This window comes from Parus major, chromosome 7 (genome assembly GCF_001522545.3).
Source record: "Parus major isolate Abel chromosome 7, Parus_major1.1, whole genome shotgun sequence".
Taxonomy (NCBI): domain Eukaryota; kingdom Metazoa; phylum Chordata; class Aves; order Passeriformes; family Paridae; genus Parus; species Parus major.
In genome coordinates, this window is record NC_031776.1 from 7036333 (window position 1) to 7063437 (window position 27105).

At 38.7% G+C, this 27105-nt stretch overlaps 1 protein-coding gene across 2 annotated transcripts in view; it reads right to left on the reverse strand.

Moving 5' to 3' along the window:
- Nucleotides 1-27105, reverse strand: part of COL5A2 (collagen type V alpha 2 chain) — a 102407-nt gene that overhangs the window by 69392 nt on the left and 5910 nt on the right. The window contains exon 1 of one of the 2 annotated variants that reach the window (XM_015635320.2): nt 24564-25146. The exons of the other annotated variant lie outside the window; for it this stretch is intronic. Coding sequence (XP_015490806.1) covers nt 24564-24666 — 103 coding nt within the window. The 5' untranslated portion in view covers nt 24667-25146. Of the gene's footprint in view, nt 1-24563; nt 25147-27105 lie in introns of those variants that run through there. 2 annotated transcript variants of the gene reach the window in all.

Sequence of the window (27105 nt, forward strand, 5' to 3'; positions counted from 1 at the left end):
CAGGTTTTATTAATAAGTCTCAGAAATCATTGTTCCAATGCTTACTCACAGGAGCCTCACACCTGAGAATGACTTCCTAGAATTTAGTTAGACAAAAATCGTTTAGAGCATCTCTTTCTTTCTTACATACACAAAAATTAAGGTACACTGCAGTCCAAAATAGCTTTTTTCAGAGAGTGTTTCAGCCTGGTTATTTTTAAACTCTTGAACCATATTTCATAAATGTCATTTAACTCTGACTTATTATAAACATAGTTATTATTCCATTATTAAAAGGCATTTTAATGTGAATTCTACCCATTTCCACCCTACATATCATCCAAATATGATCACATCTGTCAGTACCAAGGAGAAAGATATAGTGGATACATTATCTCCTCTCATGATTTGATGATGAGATTGAAGATGCATGGTGTTTTTCTTAAAGCTCTAGGTTCTGGGTCATATTATATAGGAGGACTTATTTGTTCATTAAAAGAAAGAATTTTAGCCCCAGGTGTGCAAAGGAAATCTTTAAAACACAAGATAACTTAAAAAAAAGAAAAAAGCATGGAGGGACACCTAAAAACCTAAACAAGTGGAGAAGAAAACTAAAAAGCTAATTCTGTTTTAATTATTTTTTTTTAATATGACTCATGATTTCATAATATTATGCATTAGAAATACTGACACATTTCTGTTCCAGCAATTCCTTTAGTCAGGACTGCATTCCCTTTCTTACCAGATGACAGCATGTTCTGTCCCTTGAGATTCAATTCCATTCATTCCCTAAAATATTCCTTCACCATGCCTTAAAATTCTCTATTGTAATTTCAGAAAGGAAAGAAATACCCCGAGCCCTGGCACCCTCTCCCTCTCTATCTGGGCTTCCAGGTTTAACAAACCCATCCTGCCCTATTCATTTTCCTTACCTGGTATGATTGCAGTTTTTTGGAAAAGAATAAATATAGACAAAGATAATTATTACTATGAAAAAAGTCTCTATAAATACAAATTTGGTTTCTTAGAATGAGAGCAAAATAGCTGTTTTAGTTTTTCCTTTGTTGGACTTTTTTTTTTTTTTTTTCACAGTGGAAGAACTAGCATTACAAAGTGCACCATAAAATCCCAATGGAGACAAGGTCAACCATCACTGAAGTAACTCTATCTCACACAGTTACTTTACAGCAAAATCCAGGCTGGTTTTCCACACTGGCATGAGTAAATGCACATTAATTATCTAGTGGTGAAAACACATCTTCTTGGCACTGAGGACAAAGCTATCTTTTTGTTCACTTTGGCACAAAATCAGTTTTCAAATGTATTCCATCTGATAGTATTGAAACAGTTCACACATTCATTTAGAATGCACAAACTCTCATTTTGGTGGCTGATATGAAGCACTTTTGGTGTTTATTATCAATATACATGATGTTTAAGTATTCAATTATCAATGTACCTGATAACCTTTAAAGCACTGCAGTGTTAAGCACCTGAAGTTAAACGGACAGAAGACATCTATAAAATCAGCCTCACTACCACACAAGTTTATTCCTGATTTTTCTTTTAGACACACAGAATCAGAGAAGAATATCAATTTAAAAATTAATAAATTAAGTAAAAATAGAAGTGGAGTTCTTCCCAGATAAGCATATGTTTGCACCTTTTACCATAAATCCAGTGGGGTCCCACCCAAAGCTGAATTCCAGAAAAAAGTCATTTCAATTTTACAAACCGCAGGCAAAATTATAGACAGCTTCTGCTAATGTGACATTAAGAAGTTTCTGAATTATAAGATGTCCCTTGTCAAATCTGTGCCCTTAACTCTGTAATTCCTAACACTCAGGAAGGCTCTTCTTCAGTTTATTTGTCTCGACCTTCTAAAAAAGAGATCTTTGTTATGTTCCCACAGCTGCAGCCCTACCCACTGACACATTTTGTGCAAGAAAAAAATGAATGAAGCAAAGCGTAACCAATCCCTTCCATACCTGCTCATGGTGGTTAGAGCCACGCAGTCCCCAGCCCTTACACAGAACACTGCAGTTACCTGACTGCACATGTGAACAAGCCCCATGGAACACCAGACACACTGGTCTGCTCTGCTGCTGTCACACTCAAACACAGATTTCATACAGAGCAGTCAATGCAAGAACTGCACACATCTGTCTGCTCATCTCCCCTGCACATAAACAGAAAACAACCTCCCATCTTGGCTGCATTTAACCTATTGTTTCTGTTACACAAAAAATACAGGCTTAATAAAGTCATATCTGGCAACAAATGTACTGTTCAGTCATGGTTTAGACTTCTAGCAGCTAACTTTTCATAGAATTAAAGATCTTAACGAGCAACACTACATTATCTGTATTTTAGTTTCATGACTAACCTCATCTACTATTATCAGCATCAGAATGTTCCTTCTTTTTGTCTAATTCTAATTTTCCATTTCAAAATGCTTTATTAGTAACCAAGTTTTAATTAATGTGCATGCATTTCCCCAGTTTTCAAAAAAAGCCTAACATCTGCAACATACATATCAGACACATCTAATCATTTTCCAACTCCTACCTTTGCTCCTACATCTTCCTCCCACAAACCATGTGCAGAGTCACACAAAATAATGTAAAGCAACCCACAGCTAATAAATTCCCATTCACTATCAGAGCATCAGGCATTCATCCCCTGCATTGATCCAAAAACACTGAAGGGAACTCTGGTTTTCTGTATTATCAAGCACTTTGAACTTAGTTTACCTTCCCAACTTCTAGAAAACAACTCAATTATAAATAAAACGGAGCTCAGGTATTTTCCTGTAAAATCCTTCCCAGGTCATAAGAACATAAAATGCTTAATGATGAGTCCTGGCCTGCTGCCGGTTGCGTGTTTAATGTCAGGTTCTGGCAGGTCCTCACTACTCACAATCAATCCTCCTCAAACTGAAATCCTGACATATCAGGTATCTATTTATGCTATTTATATAAGGGAAAGCTCTTGGGTTTACTTTCTGCTTGACATACATCTTCACACAGCTGAGCTCAGGACTGCTGAGCCCTCATTCCTGCTCCTGCTCTGGATTCCCTTACTTAGTTCTCCTGATAAATCCTTGACTTCCCTCAATGTCTGTCTTGTCAGTGAGGACCTTGCTCTGGGCTGCATTTCTCATGACACAATGCAACTTGCAATTGGTTCACCATTACCCTCCCAATACAGACTATTAACATGCTTGCTGGTTTTACTCTGTAATCACATCATCATTATTAGTTATCCAATTTTACACTCAAATCAAAAGAAGAGATAAAATAAGTTTTCAGTCAAAAAAATTATTGGCACTTTATAAGATTCAAAATATTACATCACATGAATTAGTGATTTAAATGTGGCTGTGAATTACCCTCCAAAAAATTACTGCAGGTTTGCACTTGACAAAAACAATGTCTGAATATTATTTCAAATGCAAAGTAGCCACAAAAACTTATTTAAACAGTGCAGAAAAAAAATTCCACAGGCAGACATTCATCAATATATTTGACTTAATTCAGTTGCTTAAATGTAAGTCCTCTGGTGATATTTTGAATACCAAGGTGTGGACAACCTCTGTGTAGGCCTAGTAGATAAAAAATACTACTTTGCTAAGGTGTGCAAAAGTATGTGTGCATCCAGCAGGCTGTCACGTGGCTTCACCAGCAGGTTGGGTCATGCTGATGTGCTCAGGATTGTAACTGGCACTGGTTTGCAAGCTTCATGCTACTTTTGAATAACCTACACACAGGGCTGGGAGGTTCTTAATATTTGTAGAATAACCTGTGTTTTGGTTTGATTCAACTCTAGTTTCAGCTTGAACATGTCTGGCTTTGCAAAAACCTGATGCTTGAATTCAAACACAATCATTAGATAATCTTCCAGTTGCAAAATTATTTAGAGCCTTAAACCATAATTTGTTTTTTCTTGTATTACGAACATGGAAATCATTTACCAGATACTTATTTTGTGTAATTAACGTGAACTATTTGCTATAAATTTTAATGAAGTTGGAAATACTCTGCTGGCATGTAGTGCCTTCCAGAGAAAAGACAGAGTATGTTGGCTAATTCTGAAGTCATTAAAACATTTGATGCAGCGTGACAGATAATGGAATAAGGGAGACAATTTCCACACATCCTGCCTAAAAACTACTAATGCTAATTACTCTCAGATAACTCGTTTGACATTTATTTTTTCCTGATGATTTCTTTTTCTGTTCATTGAATTAATTCAGAAAAGACAGACTTTATGATGTTTCCTGTACAATCTCCTCTTAAGATCAGGATCCTTAACTTGTATTGAATAAATTCTGTGCTATGCATATATGTATACACTCTAAAGTATTTCAAATGTACAAATACGATTTGAGCATGCCACCTTTTTAGTTGTGATTAATATTCAAGAAAATTATTTAATAAATTTATAATATAAGGATATTTTTCCATTGTACCATGAAACAGCAATTTGAAAATGACATTTAATTTACATAAAATATTTTGAAATGCAATTAAATTCATCAAAGGATATTAAATGCTTTTAAGTTTCAAAAAAAACCCACAACCCTAGGTTATATAATATTACTTTGTTCCTATATTACAGTTGAGGAATGTGTAGTATTTGAAAGTATTTGTCCCTTGTTTGTGGTTGTTCAGCTGGAAAGACTTCTTTTATTGTTGTTTTCTAATGAAATGATGTACAACCACCACTCGACCTGAAGTAAAAAGGGCAAATAAATTGCTTCTTTCAAAAATTCAGGCCTACATGTCTCCCAATTTAGAACACTGAAATCTTTACCTCTCCAAAATAGTAGGCCCATTCACCCTGAGATACTGTGAGGACAGCTACTCATCAAGTACATTCCTTGCTCTTTTTTTTTTTTTGGCAGGCCAACTAGAGGTCACTTTGCAGAAATTTGACCTTAGTCTGCACTAAGTTGGAAAGATAAATTCAACTTTCTTTTTAGCTAGATTCTATTTGATTTGTGTAAATTAATAGCTTTTATAAAATTTGAAAGCATTTTCAATATCAAACTGAAAACTATTACTTTGCTCAGTTTACTTGCTTCTCCATAATAACAATAATGATGATTTTGGAGTTAATGTTATGATGGAAGTAGGACTCCACACTCCTGGCAGGTCCCATCTAACACAAGATATTCTATGATTCTGTAATCATTTCACCATTGCTTGCCTAACCATACACTGTGAGAAGACATGTACTTCTGTTTCCTGGAAAGAAATCTGTTCCCAGAATTTTACAGAAGCGATACTGTATTTTATCTGCCTCTCTGGTCATGTCTTAAAAGTATTCAAGAGGACTGCACTTAATTTCACTTGATTTTGAAGTACAAGAAGTTAAATTTGATGAGTATATTTTGCTATTTTTTTTAATGTGTTTTAGAGATTTTCTTTAAGTATCTCTTACTTAGAAATACAGCTACATCACATGCAACATTAATAACATTGGCATTGAAAGGACACATTCAACCACCTACCTTTCATCCACTGGAAAATAAAGAAAAATCTGGTTTTTTTCTGAGATGCTCCACAAGTATCTAGATTTTTTTTTTTCAGTTTTACTAGAAAGTGATTAACTCTTCACAGCCAGAACAATACACTGCATGTCCTACTTTTGTCACCCTGAACAAACTACAGCTTGATCCTGACAGAAGACAACAGCCAAGCAAAGGCACTACCTTCAGTCTGATTTCATCTTACAAGCGATTATTAAACACAAATAAAGTTTTTGGCAGCTTTCCTCAAAGGAATTCTTTTGCAAGGACATTCCATCCTCTGGCATGGTTGTTGCAATTGACAAAGTTGCTTCTGGCTGCCTCAAAGGTGCTGAAGTTGACTCTAGGTGGAAACCCCCATTTTCATACACACACACTCCCCAGGCGGGGAGTTCCAAACTTTCTAGGTGCACTTTTAGAACAGATTTTACTCTCAAACACTACACAGTAACTTTTGCTTATTTCTTCTACTCTATAAACTTTATCATTAGTCCCCTCCATAGCTAAGAGAAATATGTTTTCTCCACATTAAACCTTTGTCATATAGAAAGAGGATCAGCTGCTATACACAGTTACTTACACTACTTTCTTCATAACCAAAGAGCCCTTACAATGGCATAACACAACTTGTTGTTGTTGTTTTAATTAAGCATTTATGTTTATTCTCCAGAAAGCCAGAACCTGCAGTGTTTTTTCACTACACTGGCATGACAAATATACTTACAGTCAGAAATGTTTCCAAATTGAGAGCTACACTTTTAATTCATTTTAATTCATTTATAAACATACAAAAGTCATTCTTTTTTAAAGGACCTCACCACCATTACATCCACAGTACAAGGGTTTCATCTCAGGTAACTCAGAGTGCGATACCTGGATCACTGGAAAAGAAACAGCTGCAGTGTAATGCATGGAAAAGCAATTATGGAAACCAATGTGATGCCAAGTTACTGAGCATTATCAAATAAAGGTCTTCTCCTGCCAACTATAGGAGAGCGCTTTAATCCATAGCTATAAAAATAAACACCCCAGCCCACAAAGATTAACAGTGCTTCCTGCCTTTCTACACTGGCTACAAAATATTTTGATTGCACTTCTGTCAGGATCTAATGGAAATACAGAAAATGCTTGTCAGAATGGAATTTTAGAAAGCTGATGTCAGTATCGTATTTCATATTTCCATTTTCCAAAACGATATTTATCAACTAGAGGGGAAAGAGGGAAGAGAGTTATTTAGAGAAACAAAGAAACAGATCTCATCCCATTATAATTATTCATTAACTACAAAAGCAAGTCATGCCATAAATTCTTTTTTTAAATGCATGTTTTCTTGATTATTTTTGTTCTGGATCACAAGGCATATTATTAACCAATACACAATATTAAACAATAACATACATTCAACCATTTTGCTTATTAATTTCTGGGACAATGCCAGAGAATACTAAGTAGCACAGAAATTGAAGATTGTAAAAAAAACAAACAGAAAATCACTAAGTTTTAATTGAAATCTGTGCTGATTTAGCACAAGGCTGAAAGAAATACTTTCCTTTTCCCCTCTTTTTCCCCCAGTTCTCCCCAAGAATCCAGTGCTGATATATGATGCTGCAAAGAAAGGAATCAATGAAACAACAAATGCCTCCTCTCAACATGGGACTCAACTCTTCCCCCACTTGAGTTTCACAGCTTGTGAATTCTTTCTCAATGTCCCTTTTTCTTGTTTACATAATTTTTGAATCAAGTCAGCAATACTGAAACCATCCACGGTAGTGCTTTAGCAAGGACAGGGTTCTTCCTGGCTCCAGGAACAGAAGTTAGAGATGCTGTGGGAGGGCTGGGGGGTGCTTATCTCATTGTATTGATGACTACTTACACAGGGACATCAGTTAAGAAATTCTCCTATGGTAAAAAGCCTGACTTATAAGTACATTTTTGTCTAGTAATTCAATTTGCTGACATAAAAAACTTTCAAAACAAGTTAAATTAGTTTTATATGATTTTCTGCCTCTTTTATGGAAATACAATTTGACCAGAAGAGAAAGAAATTTTAAAGCATAAGTTATTCCTAAACATTTCCATAAAAATTGAGGGGGGAGGGAAGAAATAGTATCTCACTGTGCCAATATTCACAATGTCGTGTGATTAATAACTCTAATATTCATTCATCAACATAGTAAATGTTTTTCCTACTTTTGCCCCACATATGCATACAGAGATTTGTTTACACACACTTCAGTATTTGCCACAGTCTATTAAGAAGAGCTGTGTAGCAATCAAGAAATTTCTATGCTTCCAGGAGATTACATGATCTCAAGAAACGTTCACTTATCTGGATATTAATCTTACCAGAAATTGCTTTTCTTCCTGTCTTAACATACAGAAAATAACAACATGGACACAATTTTCCTAATTTTATTCATTTCAGTGGACCACAAGCTTGATGATATCCCAAAGTTTATTAAATGTTTATTTAAATAACGAAACATTTCAGTCAGGAGGAGACAAACAAGCCTCCTACGGTTATGTTTAGGTTGTACTATTAGTAGTTGTACTAATACCACAAAATCTAAGACAACACTTGCAGTCATAAGGAGGACTTACCCAACTCCTGAGGGACCAGGCAAAAAGATCTGCTCCCCTCTCAAGACATTCACAGTGGTATCAGTGAAAATACTAAGTTATCTGCTTCTGAATGGGAATTAACACACTGAAACCCATCTGTTTCATTCCTCGTAAGCCTCATTGCTGATACGAACTTCACAGGGCTCTAAATTCAGCTGTGTTCCTGTGCAACACTACATGATACCTGAAATGCATGCACTGACCACTCAATAAGAGGACACACCGGTGCCCAGCTTCTCACTCAGGAGGGAAGTAAAGTTATTTTTCATGCTCTCCAATTCAAAGAACTGCAAATCTCAGTAACAACATCACAATTAAATGAGACCTTAATCTAAGCCTTAATTGAGACTTTTCAGGGCTGTGTTGGATAAGAACCCAAAAAGTAGCAAACAGTTCGTTGCATTTCAGTTGTTTTTCCAGTTTAGAAGTGTGTGTGCGTTGTGGAAGTCTCCTAATCCCACATTAGAGCCTGGAGGTTAGGAAATATTTCCAAATTCATGCATGTCCTTTACATGCAAGGTAAGCTTAGTAAAGATAAGAATTTCATTGTGTTACTGCTAACTATGATTAGCATTAGGTATACACACCACAATAGAAACTCATCAGTCATTAATACATTAAAATTTTATAGACAATGGGGTAAAACACAGAACATGTGACACACCTGGTTCTCTGGATAATCTCGAGACCTTTAGCTTGCATAAATTATTCCACTGAAGTAATGGTAGCACTGTAATTTACACCAGATGAAGACCTATTCCAAGATCTGCCTCTTCCAAGCAGAAATGTCAGAGAAGTCAAATGATCTGACTTGACAGTACATTTTTTCATGCATTAGTAACCCAAGTATGAAATTGCAATTAAATGAAAAATATACTGCAAAATTATTTGGTGTTGAAAACCAACCCCTGAGAATCCTCTGCAGATGGGACCTTGGTTCAGCCCTGCTCCACCAAGCTTTCCAGAAACATCCTGGGGGGAACTTGGCTGCCAACACAGCACCTTGAAAACCAGAAAACCCAGCCTGGTGCTGAGTTTTCCTTGGGGGATAAAGGGGTTGGGTTTTTAGTGTGGGGTTTGGGATTGGAAGTTTTTGAGGCTATCAGGTCAGGAGACAACTGCTGTCCAGTGGAAGCATCTTGTTCCAATCTCCCTGACTAATGTGTACTGAGGATCCCATTTGTATGTCTCCCTCTACCCAAGCATGGCAGCAGCCAACAATCCTTGGGTTTGGTGCCAAGAATAAGTAACTGTATTTTCTCTTAGTAAAGTCAGAAGAACAGTCATCTAGAAAGAACAATGGAGACAGAACCAATACTGAAATTAGATATCACACCAGCCTCTCCCCAAAATTAATAATCTACCATTCATGCCAAATTATAACTTTATATTACCACAATTCAAGCATGGCCTTTGACAGAGGTTTAATTGCTGGAAAATGTCTATCAAGCGACAGTGGCTAAGAAAATAAGTTCTAAACAATTTTTTTCTAAAGAAACCAAGACAATCTGAAACTGACAGTTTAAGATCATGAAAGCTAAACACAGTCTATTCCCTTGTCCCCTGGAGAAATGAATGAAAGCAGACCCCTCCATTAATTGGATTTTAATCATAGTTATGCTCAGATAAGATTTTACACTCGAAATCTGAGATTTGGAGCATACAAGGAAATGTCTGCAGCATGCATCAATGACCTTTTGCAAGTGAGTTCTGGTATAGAAACAGGACTTTTCAAATGTCCCAGCATGTTCAGTTCTAGGGGTTTGGTCCAGATCCAAAACTCTGGGCTTGTTTAATAAGGAGATTCCAGGCAGTCCACAGCTGACCCTGGGCAGCCACATTGAAGCTCCAGTTTGCTGACGTGGACGAGGTCTGTGCTGGGGACTGAGTAGGTCCAGATGCTCCTTCTCTCTTCAGAAAGGAAATTATAGTCTATAGAAGAGTAGCTTGGCACAGCCAGCTTTCTAAACTAGGAAATTTCATTATCTGTTGGAATATATTAACATGTACATCTTTAACTCCAACAGAGACATAGCTTGTCTCTGGAACAAATATCTGATAGGGGCAGTTTCAGGGCTAAGGGAATAAGAGGTGCTGGATGATTTCATTACCCCTAAGCTAAGGCAGTTGGCAGCTAGTGCTTTTTTGCCTTTTTTGCTATGAATTGTATGGATAATTGATGGCAGGTTGCCTAAAGCGTGGGACAGACCTCCTTCATGAAAGCTGAAGTAAATAAATGGTGGCTTGCCCTTATTTCACTGGTTCTGTGTCAAATTCAGGAATTACACAGATTGGCTTGGCATTTAAAGGTACCAGCCTAAAAGAAGGGAGCAGGCTCTTTACACACAGTGTAATGAGTCTGGATGTCACCTCAGGAGTAGTAACTGCTCCTGGGTCTCAGCACTGACGTTAGCCCCAACCTCTTCTGGTGAGAGGGAGAAATTTCCAAGCAATTTTCCAAAGACCACTGCTTACCAAGCACTGAATTGACACTATATACTGCAGACCAGAGGAAAAACAAATAAAACCTATGAAGCTCCTAGGAGCTGCATGGTAAAAAAAAAAAAACAAAAAACAAAAGAAAAGAAAACCCCTGTAAATACAGGCAGCTCTCCCTCAAACTATTTCAGTAAATAGTACTTCCATTACACGTAAAATATCTAAGGTTGGTAGCTCAGTGCCAAGCATATCAGAATCAAATTTCCACTTCACAATCACCTTGGTTGTGAAAATAAAATTTCACTGTGCAGAACATTAACTTGAAATTAATCACTTTTCTTACTTTCATGCTGATCTATATAAAGGCAAACGATAAAAGTGTACATGTTGATTCTGTTTTTCCAGTGTAGGAATCAGCTCAGAATCATAATTAGGATCAGTAATCAAGCACTGGTTTTCTGTTTGTTTCACTAATGGGAATCCATACATATAAAAGAAACTAGTTCTCCCTTTTTACCCTCAAAGTAATCCATCTACAACAAAAATAAATTTGGAGTGAATGATACAGATGATGTATTTCTTTCATGGCACAGAACTGAGGGAAGCCCAGCATAGGGCATAACTAACCATGCACTTCCCATAACTGCCATGTAATTTCAACTTAACTGCACTGTAAGCTCTATGAAGTCCCTCCATGGGACTTTATATTGTCCACAAATTTTCTGTGCACACCTCACTGCTGTGGCTGGCAGGATTTATGTAATTAAGAACAGTTTGAGGTCAATATGGAAAAAGGCCTCATTCACCACTGGCAAGCTGTCTCCGAAAAGAATACACTCTAAGGAGCCCAGTGATAAAGGCATAGAAACAGAAGAGCCAACTGGTAAGGTACAAAACCTGTGACTGCTTTATTCAGAACATAATTACCCTTGAGAATCTCTCAAGGGCAATAAATCAAATCCCAGATGCACATCTGGTAATAAACACTCTACACAGAGAATAGCATTGATGTCAATCATCCACCGTTACACAAGAGTCTTCTTTCAAACAGGACAGCACACAAAAATGTGTAACAGTCCTTTGCAAAACATCCTCCTGCAACTGAGCTACACAACTGAATATTCCTGCCATTTTAGTGTCAGGCCTGAGAGACAATCCTGCCTCAGAAGCACACTACACAGGAGCCAGGCTATGCTTCACACAGACTCCAGAACTGGCTTTACAAATGCACTCCCTTTCAATCAGGCTTCAACCACCTGATGTCCTGGTACCATCTTCTCTAATATTAAACTTCTTATGAACATTGGTAACACCTTAAACCAAGTGGGAAACCTTACTACATAACAACTGATTAATTTCAGGTAATGGCTGAACTATTCATATGTTAGGAAAACAGAGAATTCAAACACCCAGTGACTCAGAGAATATTCCTTAATCAGAAAGGCAAAGTAGGTTTGGATCAAAAAGAGCTGCAATATGTTTTAAGTTTTTTCTGCTCTCTGTTCTGTTTTTATACTCTTATGCAGACTGCACAACATATAGACCAAACTGTTCAAGGCATCACCAAATTTTTCCTTTTACTAGAAAAGGAATATTCATGCCCTGACCAAAAAGTCCACATTAGGGTCCATACTACTCTCATTTCTTTCTGCAGAAAGTTTCTCTGAGTAAACATGGTCTAAAGCTCTGGTGCAACACATGCCATAAGCTTTAGTCACATATGACATGCCAGAAATTTCACAGGCTACAAAAACCTGAATTTTGCAAGCATGTCAGACTCTTCCTCATAGGGCTGTGAGTGTGCTAACACAGGTTCTGGAAAACTCATTATGCATTTAGTTGGACTAAAAGGAGAACATTACCCTTCGGGCACTTCGCATGAAGACAATCTCATTTCCAAAACCAGAACTGTCTGGTTGCAGGCTCCTACAAGTTTCCCACAGGATGGAAATTAAAAAAAAAAAAAAAAACCAAAACAAAACAACCAACAACAAGAAAAGTAGTGTAAGCTAGAACAGAAAAAAAAAAAAAGGTATTTTGAGGAAATACTTCGTGTTCTTTAGTAGTACATCTGTCATTAGGGATAATAGTTAGATCTGCAATTTCTCACAGCCTTAAATCTCCTGCTGGGCTACAAAAAATGTATAGCAGAGAATGGCACACGCCTACATCACCCTCAGGGACAGGAGCTATGTTTAGTTCATTAAGACTTGAAAGCAACATTTTAGATGCCTGAAGATATTGTGCCATATTGTACAAAATATAATTGCTGTAACTGCCTCTGTAATAACCTACAAGTTCCACAGCAGATGTTTTTTCTTTTTCGTATCTGTATTCCTGAAACATTGTCATTCTATTGCTAATCAACTAAAGATAAGTTTTTCAGTGTGACAGATGCTACTGTCAGCCAGAGCTACCTGCAATTTCTTTTATTAAACTTGCCTTAACCAGGCTTGTCCTATACCATTTTTGATGTCTTCTCAGAGCAAGGCAAGCAGTACAAGAAGCATTGTTTTAACAGGACACACAAAGGGCAAGAGAAGCTGCTTCTGCATTGCCTCTAAAATCCCTTGTCAAATCTTTTTCTTCCTTATGCTAAATAATTCCAGGAGGAAGGAGAAAAGAAAGAACCCTGGGCCCATCCCCCTCAAAAATCTAGCAAACTTATACCACCCCCATCCCTGTGAAAAAAATCTTGCCTCCTGAGACAAATACTAAAAGAACAAGGAATAAGCAAGATCTAGCCTCAAATGTCACAGTTTATTAAATATCAAAAGGGGTCATAATAATTAGCTATTTGTCTTGCCTGATTGTGATAAAATGTCCTAAAGCTCACTCTGCCACTTCAATAAATTGTTATAATTCAAGACAAAAGAAAAAGCCAGAGGATCAGAGTGCTGGTATTTACATCTCATTGTGAGCTGCATTCCATTGTATAAACAAGTTACTTAGAATTTTCTAAATCTTACAAAATTCAAGGAGGAATTTCAGTCTTTCAGCCTCCGGAAGGGAGGAGATTTAAGGGGGAAAAAAAAAAAAAAAAAAAGAGAGAGAGAAAGTACATGCACATAAGAATAAGACTTATTTAGCCATCTCATGAAGCAGTAAAATCCACCTTGGGGTAAAAAAAAATAATTCTGATTTTTTGGTTTTGGCAACCAGAAGTATAAGGTGGCAGTTCTCACAAACTAAAAACTAACTTTACTAGAAGCATATCCTTTTGCTAAAGCAGGCCCAGATCAATGACTTCATAGTAAACAACTGGAAGTCAGAAGATGAACCACTCCATTAATTCTAACAAGATTCAGATTTATGTGATTACCCTGGAAAGAATAGGCATCCATTAAGACTTTTTTTCTTGTGTGAGGGTGGAAACAAAAGGACAAACAGGGTACAGATCTTTAAACAGGGGCTCTACAGAGCCTTTAAACAGAGCCTACACCTCTACTGTAATACCCGACAGTAAGTGTTGCACAGTGTCTCCCATTATTTGATGAAGCTATACATTTCCAGGAGCTATACCCCTGCATCCTAAGACCTTCCCAGCTGATTAGAGTATTGGTGCATACTAAGTCTAGGTAACAATACTATTTAAGAGTACATGCTTTCACTCCAACTCGTATTACAGCCTACAGACCAGCTTTAGCTCAAAAGCAGTGCTGTATTTCAGTTGTATTTGCAGACTTCTTTTCAGAAGTTTAAACATTTAAGCAATAGGGTAAGTAGACTTAAAAGAAAAAAAAAGCAGCACAGGCAGAATGTCTTACTCCTTTTCTCAGGAGAACTTTACTTGGCAGGTAGTACCAATGATGTAACTTGGGCTTTGAATGCAGGGATATGGATGCAGTCATGAAGAGCAGCAGCAGGGTCACGCTCTCTTCCGTGGCAACTTGAAATTGCACGCATGTCAGGAATTCCTCAGGTGTAATTCCAGTCCCAGTAAAAGAAAGGCAGGGTACTGTCACACCAGAAAGTTTCTTCTCATGGCATTGAGTCACCACTTACTGACATTCACAGGACTCGGGACTAAGCCACAGCTGTATCCTGTTAGAAAACAGAACCATAGGAGCATCCCCTTTGCAAGCAGAGTCACATTCCCTTCTGCTATCATCACTCCAGCCTAGGGGTCCCAAAGCATTTTTCCAGACAGAGATACAGATCAGGATTTTAGAAGCACCAAATACCAAATCACTCTCCAGACTAAGGCATGCTGAAGTCTGTCCCAAACTTAAGCCTTTACTGAATCTCTTGTAGCTTCATGTAAAATTTACCAGAAGTTCATCTATTACATTAATTATTATTAGGCACACAGATCATCTTGAGATCCCCAAGAGCCTTAACTTCCACATTCTTCTGTACATGTAGATGTGAGATGCTGCAAGAACCTTTACTCTGTCAGATTTCAGCATAAAGCAAACTCAAACCAAAACCACTGAGACTCTTTTGGTTTCCTGTGAAACCAGAAACTGGGCTGTGTTTCTGTACTGATGTTTACTGATGACAGGAAGCCAAATCACGTGCATTTGTGCAAAAATGCCAGTAGAACTGATAAGAGTTATTTAAGATAACTATTCTATTTAATATAACTCACTGCTGCATCATTTCACCAAATCAAATCTTACTTCAGATTAAAAGATCCTGAAGTTTGTTGTCCTCTTTTAAAACAAAAACTGAAGTAATTAAATTTCGCATTCATTAAGAAGAAAATAAAGGTATAATTTGTCTCATTACAATAAATAAGACTATTCATGTGCCTCAAGTTAGGTTCTAAAGTACCCTCCTGAATGGGAGATTTAAATTACCAAATATTTACTTTCCATGTTCATTACATTCAAACACAAACAAAATAAGCTGCCTGTAAAATAGATAAATTCCATACTGCAGGGGTTTCCTAGGAAACCAGGAAAGGCTCAAAGAAACAGAGAACAGCTGGAGCAAAAAACGAAGCCAACTCCAAGAACTAAGTGCTCCATAGCTCATTTTAAAACCCACTAGAATTATATCCCTAACAAACATTAAAGCAGTGCCTTTCACACTGGCTGGCCCTGGCACTCTTCATAAGGGCAAACATGCACAGCCTAAAGAGATCAAGATTTAGCTCTTCTCTCCCCATCACCTCACCTTGCTCTCCATAAAACAACAACAAACAAACTACAAAATGTAAGTGTTTTGCTAAAACATGGTAAAGCTGCTGAGTGTTGGCATGTACACCAAACAGGATGGCCAGCCCCTGAGAGGTGCCTACTGAAACCTTAAAGCAAGCAGGTGATTCACTAGCCAGAGATTTCTTTGCTGAGGAGCCAGATTCCACTTCTGAAACCAGACAGCTATTCAACATGAAAATCTATGCCATTCCAGAAATGTATTATTAGCACAATGACTCAGTATGTATATTACAGTAGTACCCTAAGGCTTCACTTGATATCAAGGATGCTTTGTGCTTTGCACTTCAGAAATTCATAGGAAGACCCTGCACTTTACAGTGAAAATATAAAATGAAAGCATGCCGAAGTTACTCAAGTTCAGTGTCCACGTTTAGATGGAATTTTCTATAATGGAAGAAAAAAAAATTAAAAATAAAATCATAATAATACTAATAATGATAATAATACTTTAATAGAAAAAATTAATAAAGGACAACTTGTCTAACCTCAGTTCTAATTTTTGAAGTAGGCTCCCAGCACTGCCAGTCACTGCTATAATTCCAAGATTCAATGCTGTGACAGCAGCCATACTGTCACGTTGGCTCTTCCTTCCCCACATGGCTCCATTTTCCATGTTCTGCTCTGCTTGTCACCAGGCTGAATGCCTCTGACATCAGATTCTTCCCTTCCTTTGTTGCCGCCAATGCGTGTTCCAGTACTTTCTGCCTCTTGCCAAAGCAAGCATTAAACATCTGGAAACCATCCTCCATTACTTTCACCAGTGAGGTGCATCTGCCTTGCACTGTAGTTCCCATACAGTGGGAAGACATCACACTCATATATATATACATGTAAAATGCACTGCATATATTTAACACACTATACATTAAACCACTTTCATCTTTACCATGCAGTAAGTTACAAACACATGTTACTTTCTTTAAAGATATAAGCATATATACTGGGGAGCTTTACAAACCAGAACACTCCTGATTTGAGAGAGTTCTGAAGTACAGATATTTACTCTTAGAACTGTGTTCTTTTCCTTACATGTGTAATCTTTTTAATATTAGGAACCAACAGGTTTTCAATGCATATGTTATGTGTGCTGGTTTGGGAATTTTAAGGATAAAAGAAGTCACTCCAATGGAAAATTAATACAGAAGAAAAGAACACTTCTTGCCTGTGTCTCTGAAGGAGTGGAAAATGCAGACTATTTCCACCCCTTTTCCAGAGCCTGCAGTCACAACAGGACAATGACCTCTTGGTTGTAAGGAGCTAAGAGCTCCTCGAGAGGTCCAAGTCCCATCACACTTCCAATCCCTCTCTGGAAGTTCCTGCCTCTTGCTTCCTTTTCTCTTCTATTCTCAGAGCTTTGGACACATCAAGGATTATTCAGAAGAATTTCAAGAAGCCTCCAGGAGCCTTTAGGAAGTGAGATAACCCAGCTACTCAATGGTATCTTTCCCACCAAGAGGTTCATCACTGAAGTAAGCAAGAAAGCCACAAATAGATCCTATTTGTTTTTTTTTTTTAAAAAAAATGTTGATTAGTTTATTGATAATACCTCTTGTTAACTATAATTACAATTCATAATTTGAATCAACTAAATTCAGGGTAACTTCATTGTTCTGAAATAGCATAGATGGCTTAAAGATGACCAAATGATCCTCGGTATTTGGAAAATGAGACACTCCAGTTGAGGGGGAAAAAACCTTCTACTTTAAAGTAGCCAGAAAACAAGTCATAAACAACTGTCATAGGATAGCAATCACTATGGTAATTCAGCACATTTTTATTAGATCAGATTTGATAGAACCCTGTAAAGAAAGTATTTGTGAAAAGCTGAGTGTGAAACAGCTTCTATTTGCTGTTTCTGCTTTAGTATTTTCCTTAAATATTTTTAGTTTATCTACTGGGATGTTTATCCTGACAGAAGACATGAGATTTCAGACTAGAAAGTGATTTAATATCAATCAAGCTTGTCTGTGATTTTCTGAAAGAGAGTGAACTGTTTTAAACAAAATGCTCCCTCAGCATTTTGCTAATAACATTGAGGTTACCTATGATAATACAGCTGGCCCAAGACAGTTCTCAAACAAGGAACAGTTTCCTTCTGGCTTTTAGCTGTATTTTCACTATCATTTTAATGTGAAGCAATAATCTTGGAGCAACTGGGCCAGGACAAACTCACAAATTGGCAGAAGGCAGGTTTAGACTACATATTAGAAAGAAATTCTCTCCTGTGAGTTGGATGAAGCACTGGCACAGGTTGCCCAGAGAAGCCGTGGCTGCCCCATCCATCGAAGCGTTCAAGGCCAGGTTGGACGGGGCTAAAAGCAAGCTGGTCTAGTGGATTGTGTCCCTGCCCATGGCAGGGGGTGAAGCAGGATGGGTTTTAAGGCCCCTTCCAAACCAAATAGATCTGTGATTCTGTGAGGACTCTTCCATCTCCTTCAATCTCTTCCTACACTATGCTGCCATCATGGCCATAATCCTGCACTTCACATGGCCAGCTTGCTGAAGGATGCTGGCAAGCACTTAATCACCAAATAATACTTGGAGAAGATACTGTATGGACCTTCTCTGCCAGACATCTACTGCTCAGCAGGGAGCAGGCCTCAGGGAGACAGCTTACTCTTCTGTTCTTACCCTAAATGAGTTCATGTCCAAAGCTCTGAATTCCTGCCAGCAGTATCAGAGTCACTGTTTGTGTTTCTATTCAGCCACATTATCCAAAGAACAAGGGCACAAAGATTCAAATTAATTCTTTAGTCCTCCCATGCTACTGCTGCATAGTCCAAAGGCTATAAATGAAAAGTAGTGAAGACACAAAACACCATGAAAGCTTTTCAGTATATAAGCAACTTCATTATATCACTCTTCCCACTATACTGCTCACACAAAGCAGCAGAAAAATGCAAATTCTCCAAAGCTCCAATCAAGCTTCGGCTGGCAGGAGCATGGCAGAGGAACAACCTTAGGACAGCTCTCCAAAGACAAGACCTATCTTCAGCAGCAGATACAAACAGAATCCTGAGGGTCTGCATGAATAGGAGCTCCCTGAACAGAGAGCATCCCACCACTGGCCCTCTGACAATCATTCTTAGTCTTCATGCTTATATAACACATGACCTTTCTGCAGCAAATGCGGGTGGGATAGTGGAATAATGGAATTGTTTCTCACTGCAAGAATGAAAGACAGCACAGCAGGCTATGAAAAATGTATGTTGCTTACTAAGGAGAGATAATTATAAGCAACGGTTTGGATATTTTAATTACCACAGCATCATGGCTTTATCATCATCCAAAGCTTCCAGCACATTACTGTTTCCATAATTATAGATCAAATTATAAAATACCTATCTTTATGAAAATAATTGTATTACTTCCTATAGTCAGTGCCACTGGTTTATCCTCTCTGGTAGTTCAGAAACAGCACTAACTCTTCAAATTTCTCCAATGTAAGTTAGGAAAAGCACAGTGATAGAACAATCCATGACCAAAAAAAAAAAAAAAAAAGAAAAGAAAAGCATCTAGAGAAACAGTATTATTTGTACACACACAATGCACTGATTATATAAAAGACATAAACAACACATGATGCCAATCCCTGGGGTATCTCTGTTCCTGTAAGTGTTACATGACTTATGAGCCATTTTTCTCCAGCTTCGAAGTACCTGGTTTCTCATTTTATACCACAGAAAGAAATACCTTTTCTTTATTGAACTTGGAATTAATGCATCCTACATTCCAGTTCAAATCATACCTGACCCTCTGCACATGACAGTCTCACCAGGGCATTCAAAGGCGGTCGAACAAGGTGGGTCTGTTACAGCCTGAGATTTCAGGCAGTGCAACAATCCTTCCTCGTGCTCTGAAAGTTCAAACTCCAAGAAGCCTTTGTCAAAAACTGAAATTCCAAGTTAATCTGATTAATTTATTCATTTTACATTAAAGGATACTTGGGTTTGCCTTGTTGGTTATGTTAAGAACAGGGGTTTGTCTACACAATAAACTGAAGTGCAAGTCCAGTCCCTCTTCCCTGACCCAACTGAGAATCCACTGGATTAACACTTTGATTTATTCTTTCAAAAGAGAATTTCTGAGAAAATCATATCATCAGGACTTTACACGCAAAAATGCATGGGGTCAGAATGACAAACATAAGTGAAACAGTGCACATATAAGGATAGGTCACATGCCTCCAGCTGGAATTTCGACTATTTTTTATTACTTTGTTATTTCTTGGCACTGAGTTTGTTGCCTTCCTCTGTATATGGAAAAATAGTTGTATACAGGCCACGAACATCTGCTCAGTTTTTTTAAAGGATTATATTGCTGCATGAAGATGCCTTTGCAGTTTCTGCTTCCCTGCACATACACACAAGAATCTGTGTTTCTTTTCTCAAAAAACACCAAAAAGCAACTTAATGTGGCAAGTTGACCACTTTTAATTCTAACCACAGAAAAATCATAACTTACAGTTTACCCAGATAGTAAACACAACTTCAACACCAACAGTTGTTCCTAAGCAGTGTTTCCTAGAAGCATTTATCATCAGTCAAGGGATTTTGTAGGTAATTCTTTTTTTCTGAAAACTTCTAAAGCATTAGCAAGTTAAAAAATATTTCTTTTTAACTACCTTACATTTAACTATTGTTAAACAGGACCAATCCTGCATGTTTTGCATGAACAAACCAAGCTGATAGAATGTTTGTTATTACAGTAAAACAAATAGCACGGATGAAAAGATCTCCCCAAGAAATTAAGAATGAGCATGTCAAAACATGAGTCATGAAATGACCATTTGGTTTCTATGGCAATAATCCATATTTGTAAATACCATGGGGAAAAAAACGCCTGCACTAACAAACACAGCATGCAATTATTCCTCAATTACAAAGTATTTTCCAAAAAAACTACAAGTTAATGTGGATAGTTTAACATGACCCTCAATTTTATGTATTCCATAATTTTGAGCAAAGTTTTGCTCAAGCTGAACAGAAGGAATCCTCTCAAGGAATCTTCTTGTAGAAATTTCTGTGTAGAGTATCCTTCCTACATTCTTATAGTCAGGAAAGTCAACCTCAAACATCCTAAGTCAATGAGTTAGTCCCCACAGAATTATGACTTTGTCTAACAGATACTAGATGCCCATTTTCTGCTTGTTTAGAGCTATATTAATTTCTGTTTTTTGATTATTTGGCATGCTTAAACCCCCAAACATCTATACCTATGTGCACACACACACATATGTGGATTTTCTCATGAAGAAAACAGAGGTACAGACATAAAAGAACAATCTGGGAATCTGGAACTTTGGGGGAAAAAATGAATCAGTACAGCATAACCAGGGGATCAGACGTAGCCAGCATGGCTTTATGAAAAGCAGGTCTTGCTTGACCAACCTGATCTTCTTTTATGACAAGGTGAACTACCCATGGGATGAGGAAACAGCTGGGATGTTGTCTGCCTGGAACTTAGTAAAGGTTTGGTCACCATTTCCCACAGCATTTTCCTGGAGAAATTGGCTGCTCATGGCTTGGGTGGGGGCTGTCCACTGGGTAAAAAACTGTCTGGATGACCAAGCCCTAAGACTGGTGTTGAATGGAGTTAAATCCAGTTTGCATCTGGTCACCAGTGGCATTCCCCAGGGCTCAGTACTGGGCCCAGTTCTGTTCAGTATCTTTGCCAATGATCTGCATGAGGGGATCACAGCAAGTTCACAGCCAACACCAAGCTGAGCTGGAGCATCAGTCTGCTGAAGTAGTGCTGTGCAAACAGTTGGATTAAATGATCTTAAGGGTCTTTTCCAGCCTAAAATTAGTAACTCTGAAGTTCTAAGCATTATCAGATCCTCACTAAAATTATAACAATTGTAAAAACAGGGGTGCTGTATAGGATTGAAGAGAAATATGAGACATGGTGGCAATAAACCACCACTGCCATGCCTACATGCAATTTTCAGACAAATCTCCTTAAACAAGTTGATTCCCACAATTTCAAATCTGACTGAAGTGTATTGATGTTCCACTAAAGGTGTGTTTCTAATTTATTTTGAAAAACACTTTTACACTCCCAAGGGGATGGGAAAAAAAACCACCCTGTTTCTGGTAGTAGTTCACTCTATCCCAAGCCCTGGGGAAAGAGGAAGGATTGTAGAGTTGTGTGGAAAACCCTGTACCAAAAGTTCAGAGCTTTCAGGTATTCAGCATTTGAACAGCACAAAATTTCAGTCACCTCCTGGGCACTTTCTGATCCCCTTGTATTTCTGAACTAGACCAGGTCTCTACAAAGAAATTAAAAACATGATCTTTCAGTCCTTCTAGGATTTTGAAGCACTGACCTTATTGATAAATAACTTTTCAATAGGCACATTTAAACAGTCAGTCTCAAAATGACCAGTTTTGCTATACTAGGTTTGAAGCATCTGGTTTTCACATTTTTACATGCATTTTAAGCACGTGCATCATGTAGCATTATAAGCCAAGTGCTCTTGAGCAGAATAGACCAATCCGCAATGGTATCAAGAAAAAAAAAATAATAATAAAGAAACTGGCATTACTTAAAAGCACAGCAATGGTTAAGTGCCAAAAAAAATTAAGCAGGATGCCTGGTTTGAAGAAGTATTACAGTTCTTTCATTTAAGATTTTTAACTGTATTACCTGTTTTATTATATTCAACTTATCTATCAGTATCAATTCCCCTTGATGATAAATTCTGTAACACACTACCACAAAAGCTATTTCTTTCTGCCACTGTGTCTGAGGTTGACAAGCAGTATTCAACCCATATTTTTTCTAGGATTGTCATGAAAAATGACTGGTACAACACTGGTTTATATCCTTCTGAAAGTTAGATAGCTTTCTGTAATCTACACTTCCTGAAGTGCCTTCCTTGCATTCCCATATACCTCTACTATTTGTTTATTTGGTAGTACCTATATTCAAGTAGTACATAAATGAATGAGAAATGAAGCAGCTCTACAAAGTCACCTGCAGCAAAATACAATGTTGACTGATGTTCAACCTCTGCGCAAATACCAAACACAAGACAAACTAAGGATAAAACCTGTTCACTCTTCAGCATTTGTAGGCTTCAATCAGGAACTAAATGAAAGGTGAAATCCCTTTCTTATGCAATTAAACCAAACCAGTGTATAGAATGGACTTCTATCTTTACTGCACCAACCCTCACATCACACTAAAATAGGTTTGAGTTTGGTTTTCTTTTACTATAATGAACACTGGAGAAAGTATGGATAGTAGACAAAAGCTATCAATTCTCAAACAGGAAGATGAGTAAGTGATGTAAGTGTAAACAGATGTTACTAATTTACTACAACATATTTTGCTGTCTTACCACGTACCTCTCAGCTGCCTCAGCCATCAACACATGGGAAATGCATCCCAAAACGTGCTGCTACGTTACTGGCTTATCCCAAAATTTCATAATTCCAACAGTCAAGTAAATGAGATGTAATAACCCCACACAAAACTCATATATAAATTTTGCATTTTTTTTAAACAGGCAAAACCCTAAAATTTTTATTAAATGGATACCAAAAATGAGGTCAGTATTTTCACAAGTGTTTTGTTTGGTATTACATGTAACTGAAAAATGCATAATATATGCCTCCCTTTATGGCAAGTATATGAATTACACTCTACGTTTATATAAAGTGCCCCCTCTATGGGACTTCTTACACAGCTGTGCACGGGCAGGACAGTCTCATTTTGCTTTGTAGAACTAAAGTTTCAGAAATATTGCACTGGTTTATTCATCAGGCTTTGACTCCTCCTCACTTATGCAATCCAGCATATTACCAGAGAAATTCAGTTACAAGAAAATTACACTCTTAAAAACACACGATAAATTAAGTGCAAGCTGCAGTGTAGGCTACATCCTACAATGTGCTGGAATGCCCTATAAAGTCCTTTTGTAGGGCATAATTCGGAAAAGAAGCCAGTGTTACATATAAGAAGCCCAGGAAGTATGTTCAGGAGTACAATAGCTCCAGACTGTCCCATATCAGCCTGCTCACATTTCAGGAAATCAACACAGATCACGACATCCATCCCGACCGATGAAAGAGCAGAGTCACTACTCCTGACCGTCAGTGTCTCTCTCGCAGGCACTGCAATGATATTAAACTCGAACGGCCACCAAGCAGCCGCAGACAGCGCAGGCTGGGCGGGTGAGGCTCGCAGTTGGCCAGCGCTCCTGCCCGCACGGAGCCTGCCCCACTCCGCCACCCCCGGCCGGAGGGGAGGCTCTGTGCCATCCTCGGCAGCCCCTCCGCAGGAGCCTGGGGGAAAACCAGTCGGAGGAGGAAAGAAAGGAGAATTAAAAGGGGGGGGGGGTCGAAAAAAAGGGGAGAATCCACGTTTCTGCATTTCTCTAAAACAAAGAATGTGAGAAAGCAGATGTAGTTCAGCGCAAACGACTCCACCCTGCGAGGCTTCGGTGTTTACTCTCCCGGCTCCCTTGCCCAGCTGTCCTCCAGCCGCGTCCCAAGCTCTTTCTTTTGTTGGGAATTTGCAGCAGGCGCAGCCCCGCCGGGACGGGACGGGGGGCTCAGCCCGAGCGCCCCGCGGCAGCACTTGGCCTTTGACCGCCCCTCCCGCTCTGTGCCCGCAGCGAGCGCCGCAAACCTCGGTCTTCCGCTCAAAAACCCAAAGCGCGAACCCCTCTCTGCCCCCTTCTCACTATGTGAAAGGAAAAGTCTTACTCTCGTACCCCAGAGGTTTTCCACTCCGCTTATTAGCCAAATCACACAATAAACACACTGCATGCAAAGGGGGAGTTACGATAATTGTTTTAGAAGTAGAGAGAAACTCACCACCTTCATATTCTTCCACTTCTTGCGCTTTTATGGTTACAAACCGGCCTAATAAAGCAGCGAGGATCAAAAAAGTTCTCGTTTGTACCAAGACTGCCATCATGCCTAGATATCAGACATGTATCCCCCCCGGGCAGCAAGAAGTGCAGAATCGTAAGGTTATTTTAGCACCATGAAGCCAGCTGAGGAGTCGTTCTGCCTTTCCGCATCAGTTCCAGGACAAAGTCTGCCAGCCCTCTTTTCAGCACCAGCTCCAGCGCAGTCTGCAAACACTCCTTTCAGGGGATGCAGCTTTAAATAGGAAGAATGCTGCCTCCACTTTCTTCCTGCCCCTTTTCAGCTCGTTCAGGCTCCTAATCATCCACTCCCTGCCAAGCAACAGTCTGATTGATGGTAAATAACCGAATCAGAGCTGGCTTCACTCTTCCTTGAACTTTTCTCTTTACGAGCACAGTTGCAGGAGATTTTCCTGCTGCCGTGCAGTGCGGGTGCTTCTTCAGGACCGTTTAATAAGCAAGCAAAAGCAGAGTTTTAAGCAGCTGTCAGGAAGAGAAAGCTCTGTTTTACCACAGCCAGCGCACGCTTCCTGGAAATGGAGGGTATAGCCCCATTTGGAGCCGATTCCCTTATTAGGAGCTCGGTCCCTGCCAAGCCGGAGGAGGCTTTCCTCCTCTCCCCTGCTAAGTGCCCCCTGCCTCGCCGTGTTATCAAACGGGACTCCAGTCCCATGAGAGGGGCTCACACAGCTAAAATAAGGCGGCTTGCTTCAGGAACTTGTAAATAAGCCCCCTTCGCCCAAAAGGAAATAAACATTCTCAGATTAATTCTTTCACTGAATAATCTTGCCTCAAATGCCTACGTGCTCTACACTTACTGTCCTACCAGTTGGGAAGACTGTAGGAAATCGCCGGAAGATGCTCTACACTTTTAACACCAGAATCACCCGTTCAAACCACCCAATTACCTGCTTTCCTTCAAGGTTCTCTGCCCATGTTCCCTGACAAACCTACCTAAGCCCCAGCCTAGTATTTGGCCCTTAACAATGTGCCTTAATTAGCATTCTAGCGTGAGTACTAAGCAAATCTCTCTTTTGTGGATCACTTGCAACTGGGAGAACAATGTTAAATTTCTTTCTTCCCACAGTGTTTATGGTCTGCTGAAAGAAAGCTCAGTCACTAATCCCCTCATTAGCTAAGAATGGGGTCATCTATACCTGCTGCAGGGAAATGTAGATTCATCTGCTGTAAGGTTTTATGTGTTCAGCTATTTCAGCTCGAGAACAATCCCATTTGAAGTAAACATCTTCACCCGGATTCATACACATTGGAAACTCCCTGGGTAATCACAGCATGATTTAGCACCTCTCAGTGATGCAGAATCCTAAAGCCTATGAAGTTTTCCTCTGTTTCTTCAAAGGACGAGAATGCCCAGAAGAAGAAAGGTAACCCAGAAAATGGTACATACAAGCCTACTCTAACAGCAAAACCAGAGATTAACGTAAAAATACGCTGAAGGGGAACAACATCAAAGTTCCCTACTCTCTTGCACCAAGCTGTTTTCACACTATTTTATTTCTGAGGTATTCAAAGATATCTTCTGCAATTTCACTCCTAGGAGAGATTTCTACAGTGAAAAGCTGCCCTTCATTTCTAATTCTGTTTTGGTCTCACCAACAAATTACGACTCATAACTAAAACAGATGAACAATAGAATTGAAAAGGATATTAATTGAATGCCCCCCTATAAACACTTGCTTTTATCATGGTCCTGCACTTAAAGATGGTTTCAGTAGGGGAGAAGATTGCATAGAATAATATTGTATATTTATGCAACAACTTTCTCTCCAATGTTTTTTTCCCTTTTTTCCATAGATTGTAGGATTCTGTAAGAACAGAGGAATGTGGAATTTTGCAAATTAGCACAAGATCATGGATAGTAAAGCCTTTTTTTGAGCTCATTTTTCTTCTGTGCCAAGGGAAACTTACACAAGAAGAAAATTCCTTGGGAGGAGAATCCTGGGCCTCAACTCATGGAGCAGATTCTCCAATCCACCTTCATTGTTATACATCCATCTTATAGTATGTAACCACACCAAATTTAGTAGACAGAGACACTGCAATAGTGGTAGGAGTGAATCCTCTTTGTCTAGTTCATCTCAGTAGAGCAATAAATGTGGAAAAGCTGGAAACAAACCCAGGCTCTTTACACCAGCAGGAGACACTTTGAATTCAGGATTGCCTCAGCTACCAATTTGTGGTTGATTAAACACAGAAGATGAAAAAGTGATATGACATGATTAAATAATCACTTTCTAATAGAATCATAGAATAGTTAAGGTTGTAAGGGACCTTTATAGGTCATCTAGTTCAAGTCCCCTGCAACTAGGAGAGACATCTTCAAATAGATCAGGCTTCTCAGAACTCTGTCCAGCCTGATCTTGAGGATTTCTAGGCGTGGGGCATCCATCACCTCTCTGGGAGTCCTTTTTCAGTGTTTCATCACTCACAACATAAAATTCTTCTTTATAGCTAGTCTGAATCTA